Source organism: Alexandromys fortis, unplaced genomic scaffold (assembly GCF_014885135.2).
Source record: "Alexandromys fortis isolate MF-2015 unplaced genomic scaffold, M_Fortis_MF-2015_v1.1 scaffold_19, whole genome shotgun sequence".
Lineage (NCBI taxonomy): Eukaryota > Metazoa > Chordata > Mammalia > Rodentia > Cricetidae > Alexandromys > Alexandromys fortis.
In genome coordinates this window covers 1956698-1965767 of record NW_026067890.1, presented here as the reverse complement: position 1 = coordinate 1965767, position 9070 = coordinate 1956698, and the positions used below count along the sequence as shown (strand labels likewise).

Here is a 9070-nt window from a genome sequence, read left to right as displayed (position 1 = left end):
TATCTATCTATCTATCTATCATCTATCATCTATCTATCATCTATCTATCATCTATCTATCTATCTATCTATCTATCTATCTATCTATCTATCTATCATCTATCTATCTATCATCTATCTATCATCTATCATCTATCTATCTATCAATCATCGATCTACTTTCTATCTATAAAATCAGCATTTTTTCCTATGAAATTAATTTGGCCTTTTCCTCTAGTCAATTGTTTTACTATTACTAGGTCATGTGTCTTTGTGTGCTTATCAGCCATATTTTGGCTCAACAAATTCGAGGGCGAAGGCAAAGCTTTCATTTTTTTAATTTAAAAATATTCATACAGTATTTTTTTTTATCATTCCCCTCCCTCCAACTCTTTCTCTATCCTTCTTATATCCCTACCCGCCTACCTTCATGTTCTGGTTCTCTCAGGACAACAGGAAAACAAAATACGAAACTCAAAACAAACAAAAAAATCAACAAGACAGAGAAAAGTTCAAGCAAAATAAAATGAAATGAAAACTCCCTACCCCCAGAAAAACATGGCCAACTACTTCTGGGCATGGGTTCTGCTCTGAGGTGTGGTTAACGTATACAGCGAGATTCCACTGGGTGGGTGTCTATTGCAGATAGCTTCTCACTTAGGTAGGCATGGGGCCCCACGTTCACTTCCCCTCTCCCTGATGGGACCCTTTCTAGCTTGACCTTGTGTGCAGATCTTGTGACTGCTGGGACAACCGCTGTGGGAGTGCTGGCCCAGCCCCCATGAGCTCACGTGTGTGCGCCAGTCTTCTGCGGGAGATGGTGCAGAGAGATACTTTGGAGCACTCGGTCCTAAGTGGGATAATTTTTTAACCTCCCCAACCTCCCCCACCACCACACATCTCTCTCTCACACACACACACCACATCATACATACACACACATACACACATACCACATCACACACACCACATCATACACCACATACACACCACATCTCACACACACACCACATCACACACACATCACACACACACACACACACACACACACACACACACACACACACACACCGAGGTTCAGGGATCTAAGTGGAAACAGAGGTGGTGGATGACGCCAAGGAAGCAGTGTCTTCCAGACACTATAGTGTCTCTCTTGGTAGTTCATCACGTCTAAGACATACTGGGGAAAGAAGACTCTGCAGTTAAATATTCTTGTTACGGGCTTTCTCTGTATATCACTTACCTGTGAATGTTTGCCTCTTAAGAAATGAATATACTCCAAAGCTACACAGAGAAACACTGTCTTGAAAAACCAAAACAAAAAAAATATTAAAAAAGAAATGAATCCACATTTTTCCCAAGGCAGAGTTATTCCCCCATATTTCCAGCGTCACGTCTATAAGGTGTTGAAGTGAGTTCTCATGGAGGACGTCACATTTACATGTGATGCTCCTTAGATATCAGGTGGCTTCATCCTCCCCCCCCCCCCCCCCCCCTCTCTCTCTCTCTCTCTTGTTCACACAGACAGAATTCCTCTATTAGGTCACATGACCCTTTGCCTTAATTGCAGATGTTTTATTTTTAATGGCGTACTTAGCTACCTAGGCTTGCTAATTACTTTGACATCTGCCCTGATTAAGTCAGCTTAATTTTCTGGATAGTCAAGCGGCACTTCGTGTTTTAATTGCACTAAAAAGAGGTGGAAGGGAGCCTCCTATCCTTTGCTAAACGAGCTCTCCCAGGGACTGCAGAGAAGGAGACTATCGTGCGTCAACACGCAGGGTTACACAGAGGCATCAGACACAGCCTCGTGCAAAGGTCTGAAACCCACAGGCCAGTGTCCGCAGTCCGCTCTGTGGTGGATTACAGGGGTGGCTGTGGATGTGAGACAGTTTCTAGCAGGAATATGAATCTACAGTACTGCACGGCTGCTATTCCCGTTGTGTGCATATTGATGCCCTATTGGGGATCCAAAAAGGACTGGCAGTCTGAAGCGCTTGGAATAACTAGGGCACCATGCACGCTCGCCAGGCTGAGCCAGGGAGCCCTTTAATTACGGATGCTTTCACATCTTTGCTAAAGTTTTAATAGAAACTTAGCGAAGCACTCCTATTCTGTTCCCTGTGGTAAGAGCTCCCAACTATTGAGTGCTAAGTAGGTTCTTTTTATAGACCTAAAATTATAGACTCCTTGCGAAAGGGGGGGAAGCAACTTCAGTTTCAGAGAAATTTGAAAATTTGCAGCACCACCTTTCGGGTACGAGGAGGATGGGGGAACCTGGCTGGGGACACAAGGCAGCTCCCTGCATGAGGAGCGGTTGGGGGGTGACTCCGTGAAGAAGCCCACCTGCTCTGCAGACAGGGACCCATCCTGGAAAGCCAGGAGACCGGCTTGTCCTGGTGCCTGCTCTACCGTGCTCGGGCTGTGTTTCCTCCATGCAGGCAGACTAGCCTTAGCTCTCCAGAGAGTCATCCTAACGGTTTCTTCACACTAAAGAGAGAGTTCAGCGCGACTGCGTTTAACTTTACCCTCGTATTGATGTCCGTGTTTGATCTGGGACAAAAGGGTGCTTGACGTAAATAGGACACGCACGCACACCTCATCTGATAACAGTGGATGTGTGCTCTCAAAACGGAAAGGTGAATGGGCTAAGGGCACAAGCGGGGCCGCCCTTTGTCCTTTCCTTTTCCTGTCTGATGCGCATTCTAAGCAGTAGCGCAGTCAAGTGGCTGGACTCCTTGTGTTGGGTAAAATCCTTTTTATTCTTCCCCGCATAAAGTACAGATTTACAAGCGGGGTATAGGTACCCATAGCAGGGCAATTTCATGGTGGGCGATGAGAAGGAAAATGCCTATAGACGCTCCTGGGAAACGGTACTATAAAAAGGTCAGATGGCTCAGTGGGTAACGATGCTTACTGTCGGGGCTGTCCACCTGAGTCTGATTCCTGGACACACACGGTGGAGGAGATTAAACCGGCCCTTGAAAGTTGCTTTCTGAGCTCTACACACACACACGCACGCATACCACAGATAAGTAATGTAATTAAAATAACTACGGAAAACTGATTTAAAGACATTCGTTTTCTACATCTTGACGCCTCTTTAATTAGATTGGGCTTAAAAATTGACAAGCAATGTTGTATATTTCACCATGGGACATTACGGCTGTTGAATGTTGATTAAATAGTGTGCATTTCATAGTCCTGGGAGATTAGATCATCTTCATTATTTGACCGAGGAAAGCTGAGAAAGGGGCCCTTGAAAATACAATATTCTGTTTCTTTTTCTTCAGTTAGTGGCTTTGTTTATTTATTTCCGCACCGGGGATTGAACCTAGGGCCTCGTGCATGCTTAACAAACTCCCCGTCACTAGGTTAGAGCCCTAGCCCTAGACTGTTCAGAAACAAAGCTATTAACTAGAGTCTCTCTCTTCTTCCTCTTTCTTTCTGATAGGGTCTATTTATTCCAGGCTGGCCTTGAACCTCACGATCCCCCTGCCTCTGTCTCTTCTAGTCTAGGATTACAAGCATGTGCCACCACACCTGGTTTCCTTTTCTAATGAAATGTTTTCAGGAATGAATTTCAGGGTTGGAAATTTTAGTCATTTTAAAATTCACTGTGACCCAACCAAAATATCTTTCTAATTCATCCGTCATTCCTTATTGCTGTGTCCCAGCCCCTTTGGCCATCTTTGCGCCCTTGCCCTTCCATCCTTCCCTTCTGCCATCCCTCCCTCCCTCCCTCCCAGCCAGTCTCCTCTGCCGGATCCACTTGTTCCTGTCCTGTCATTCTCTTACCCTAAAATGCAGGGCAGTTTCATTTGGTGCTTTGCATTGGTGAAAGAAAAATGTAGGTGGTTTTGTTTTGTGTTGTTTTGTCCCTTTTCTTCAGAACTGGGGCTTGAACCAGGGTGTGCATGCTTGGCAGGTGCTTTGCCATTAAACTACATCTCCAGCCTGAAAAATGTATACGCATGCATGTGCGCGCGCGCACACACACACACACACACACACACTTTGGTTTTTCAAGGCAAGGTTTCTCTCTGTAGCCCTGGCTGTCCTGGAACTCAACTTTGTAGACCAGGCTGACCTCGAACTTAGATATCCTCCTGCCCCTGCCTCCTGAGTGCTGGCATCAAAGGTACCGCCCATCAGGGGGAAAAATGTATATTTTTGCATGAGGGAAATTGTGGGAACATCAGCCATGGCTGCTGTCATTGTGCTAGAATCCAGTGCGGTCCACGGACAGGGTCATCCCCCTGCTTTTGTGGATGCAGTTGCTACACTCGGCGTTTCTTCTGTTTCCCTTTTGCACAGCTGGTCTGGGAAGAACCGGGACGCTGATAGCCTGTTACGTCATGAAGCACTATAGGTTTACACATGCTGAAATCATTGCTTGGATCAGAATTTGCCGGCCAGGCTCTATCATTGGACCCCAGCAGCACTTCTTGGAAGAGTAAGTACCCTTTCCCGTACGACTGTACTTCGTTCTTGTCCCCGGTCCTTCCCACTTCTTGTTCCCTGGCTCCGGACAGATTATGAAATGGCTGCGTCGCTGGAGAAGGCGGCGCCTCGGGTAGACTATTGTTGACTTGACAGCTAAGGTGCTCTGATCCCGCACTTTCTATCTCTCAGATCAGGCGACAGTGAGAAGAACACACCATCCCTGCCTACCCCTTTTCTGTCATCTTCTCTGATGTGGCTACGGTGCAATTTTCATGTGTCATCTCACTTGGCACTGTTCATTCCCTTCTTTTGTTTGCGTGCCTAAAAGCAGAATGACTTAAAAAAAAAAAAAGAAACCCTCACAGCTGGGGTCAGTCACTGGGTTTAGGGAGACAAGCAAGCTGCTAGTGAAACGGCAGCTTCTGGCTTCCTGCAAGAAGGTGTGGAGGAATGGAAAGATAAGACGAGGTGTCCATCCTGGTCCAGGTCGCCGCCGGCTTCCTGCTCATCAGTCGGAAACCCTTATACGTTCACGCGTTCTTCTGCCTTTCCTTTCGACCCCAGGCCCACAGGTGGAAAGGCACGCTTTGTAAGAATGCTCTTTCTGAAACAGCTGGTTTCCCCTGAAAATGTGAAGCACTTTTGCCAGTTTACTGACAAATAGAGGGAGGAGGGTTTTTTTTTATTTTTTTGGGGGGGTTTGTTTAGAAGTAAGGTAAGGTTTCGAATAAAAGCTCTGTTTGACCTTGACCTCAATATGTAGCTGAGGATGACTTTGATGCCTCTGCTTCTACCTTCTGAGTGCAGGGATGGCAGGTGAAGTGTGACGTGGCGTTGGGGACTGAGCCCAGAGTGTTTCGAATGCTAGGCAAGTGCGCTAACCACAGGGCAACACTTCCGTCCTCACTGGGGGGAGGAGATGAAGTGGTCCTAATTGCCTTCAGTCTACTTTGAACATAGTCTCCATCACTCATATCTTAGCGCAGAGACGCCCATCCTTTGCTTTCCTGGTGGAATGCCTCTGTTGACTAACTCCGTCTTTTCTAGAGAATGATTCTGTTCTGACTTAAGTCAGTTTAGTTTGGACGAGGCGACCAAAGTTAGAAAGAGATCCAAGGACACTTTTAACATCTGAGATGATTAAGAAGTCTGAGCCCGAGGGATTATTGGTCTACCAGCCCTCCAGGGAGCATCGGGAGATGGGCAGGAAACCCTCTGCCTGAGAGCGGGAGACGGAAGTGTAGTGAGTTTTAAAGAAAACTTATGCATAGATGGGGTGGTTAAAAGGACGGATGTGTCTAGGCTTTCCCCCCTGGGAACAAACATAATTATTCTGTTGTTGGGGTTTATTCCTAATGAGCCTCCCAACCACGAGCTTCCGCTGGTTGCCTGTTGTGCATTTTATGTGTCTGCAGCGTGGGATGCATGCCATGTGCCTATTATATTAATTGCTTGGTAATACTGAATAAGTGGCCTCCATATTCAAAACTCAAAACCCAAGTGTCTCTAGACCTAGTCGTTTAAACCATTTTCTCAGTCTCAAAATGAGCAGTTGGAAGACAGCTTCTTCGAAAGGTACACCATTCCTTCTGGCTCTCTGCTGGGCACAGCTTACGGGACCCAGGGCAACTCTGTTTTAGGTCATGGTATTTTCCCCCTCAGGATGTCAGGGCCCACCACCCTCCCCTTTTCTCCTCGTGTCCACCTCCCAGTGCTCTCCCACCCCATTTTTCTCTGCCTTCTCTCGTAATCGGACCAGAAGAAATTAGGGTCACGAGGCAGCTGTGCTCCGGCTTGAAGCAATGCCTTTCACCTGTAGGTGCACACACTATAAGACTCTGGCAGCATCCTTCGATGTGAGTCATACTACAGTTTCCAAAGTATCTGCCTATGCAAACTGATGTGCGGGAATGACCTACTTCCACAGCTAAGGGTTGTGATGCTTGCATCAGAACCTTCCAGAAGGTAGATTTCTTTTATACTTTGTGAGGTGTTTTAAACTTGCACGGATTAATGCCTGTGAGGCTCATGGGTTCTCCCAGCCCTTTCTTAGCTAGCGTTCTTTGGTATTGTGGTCCAGGGCTATTCTGCCAAGTATCAAAGAACTTCTTACTTTCCTGTTCTCTCTTCTTTGGCCCTCTGTTTTGTCTTTTCCTAGCCCGTGATTGATGTAGCTCCTGGGGGATGTCATTTGGTGCAACTGGGACGCACATTGATTCAACAGCTGTGTATTGTTTGCAGGTTTGTGCCAGACAGTCTTCTTGCTTCCAGGGGGTAGCCAGTTACGCGTCAGCCAAGATTCTTAGGATACTCGCCTTTCCCCTGGGAGCGGAATGCAATGGGTGACTATGTGATAGCTTTTGATGGCAGGTGTCGTGACGATGTGATAGAGACAGGTGGGGTGGGTGACAGGTAGGGGCGAGGAGATCTCTCTGCACGGGGAGGTCAAGGAGAGCTTCACTGATGAGTGCTGAGCACTGCGGGACAAGAAGAAACAAGTCCTGTCTGCATCCTAATGCAGTCCACACGGGCCGCGGTTTTGGTCTGGAGCGAAGGCTATATAAACAAGGTACTACCGCAGTGCATGGCGACCCTGGAAACTTGGAGTTCGCAGGCAGGAAGATCACTAGTTCAAGGCCTGCTGGGCCCCATAAGGTTATAGGTCAGCCTCAGAAATACAGAGAGATACTGTCTCCAGACAACCAAGTGATATAAAGGAATAGAGCGAAAGCTAGTGTCCATGGACTGTAATAAGCTGGGTGTGGGTGTTAGGGGGGAGGGTCAGTGAGTTAACAAAGCAACTCCCCTGTATAACCTTCCTGAGCCCAAGAAATAGAGATCACCAGCACCCCACACCTGGTCTGTGGTCTTCACCATTCAACACCCAGTTCTGACAAAGTGACTTTTGTTTTGACCCGCCACACCGCGGATGGACTGTGCAGGCTTTTGAGCCTTGTCTGGGCAGAACCAAGCAGTGTGTGTACCCAGCCTTTTAGATTCCACGCTCTTTGGTGCTATTGACAGGCATGTCTGTTCACTTCCAGCGCTGTGTAGCTTTACAGCGTTTGACTATGTGATGTTTTGTTCTCTTGCTGAGTGGTTAAGTCGTTCCCAGTGTTGGCTAGCTTGGGTCTTTTGCTTGCACTGTCTGTTGGATGCGTACCTGTGAGAGAGCGGTTGAGTATGTATGCCTTGAGCCTTAGCAGTATTAATTATCAGTGTCTGGAGGTCTGGTGGCTGAGGGGACAAGAAGTCTGCACTGGTGCTGGGCTTGCATGCAGTAGGGAGCAGAATGAGAGGCAATACAGGTCTCTGGCCTTTGAACTTTCCTTTGAGAGCAGAGGACTCTGAAGGGCTGCACTGGGTAAATAAGTTTACTTACTTTCCCTCTCCCCGCCCTTCCCGTTAGTAGTCTCAGCAACTTTATTTCAAATGCCCTTTTCCTGCCACTTTAAACACAGCACCGAGCTTTCTTCTAGGCGATTTTGTGTTAACAGCGATTTCTCTTTTGCTCTGTTCCTATGTTGCCGACGAGAGCCGACAAAAGGCTTTCTCTGCGAAGTGTAAACAGCTCAGAAGAGAGCTTGCCTCATCTGCCTTTCATCATGCGCCCCGAAGTTCCTCACGAGGGGATTCGGAGTAGTTAGTTTCTGCCTCTCTTCTCTGTATTCCCAGTCACCTGCTGAGAATTAGCCTCCCAGGAAGAAAGATTTATATGAACTCATGGCCTCCTCAGCCCACGATTGCTTGGCCCTGTTGCCCTTGGGTGAGCTGCAAGGCAGTGCATCCTGGCAGGCGGAAGGATGGAGGGGCAAAACAGCTGGCCCCTCCTGGTTCTGGCTGGGAAGCGCCCCACCCCGTGACTTAACTTCCCTCTATGCTCCATCCTCCCATGGGCCAGGAGACAACCATAGAGACCTTTCGGGGGGGGGCACATTTAACATTTTTTGACGTTTGCTGTTATAGTTGTCTAGGTTTCGGGTTTTCCTCAGTAATCTTTCATTTGAATATCGAGATCACTCTTGTCTACCTTTGAGATCGTGTCAGACATGGCAGGGCCCTTCCTTTCCTCCTTCCCACCCTTCTCTCTTTCCTTCCTTCCTCTTACAAACATGTGTTGAAAGCCGCTATGGAGGCACCTGGGAAGTTGCAGTAGAAGTGACAGCTTGGGTTTTGACCCATGGAGTTCATGCTCTGGGGTTAAGGAGAAACGCGCAAGCAGAAAATGTATAAATCACGCAGCATCTCTGATGGACGCCATGCGGAAAAATAAACCAGGAAGAAAAATGCGGTGGGGGTGGAGGAGAAGGCAGCTGTAAGCAGGGACTGCAGTAGAAAGCGCAAATCACGTGGAAGACCTTGGAAACTTTTTCTGATTTTATTTCTTCCATCTGGGTTAGTTTTCAGTCTGACAGGTAGACTGCATATACACGTACGGTGTGCACAGTGGTCTGGAGTGTCCATGTGTTGCGGAGTGGCTAACTAATCGGATTAACAGATGTCTCCCTCACAGACTGTCATCTGATAAGGCATAAACATAAAAATCTACTCTTTCAGCAATTGTCATGTGTATGGTGTGTGGCTCTTAGCCATAGACACCATTCTGTATCACAGCCCTGTTGAGCGTATTCCTCCTAACGAAAATT

General features: G+C 47.4%; 1 protein-coding gene across 4 annotated transcripts in view; it reads left to right on the top strand.

The window, feature by feature from the left end:
• The window catches only part of Cdc14a (cell division cycle 14A), a 142686-nt gene that overhangs the window by 93421 nt on the left and 40195 nt on the right, over positions 1 to 9070 (top strand). For all 4 annotated transcript variants that reach the window (XM_050147976.1, XM_050148033.1, XM_050148113.1 and 1 more), the window contains one exon: positions 4296 to 4434. In XM_050147976.1, coding sequence (XP_050003933.1) covers positions 4296 to 4434 — 139 coding nt within the window. The remainder of the gene's footprint in view (positions 1 to 4295; positions 4435 to 9070) is intronic.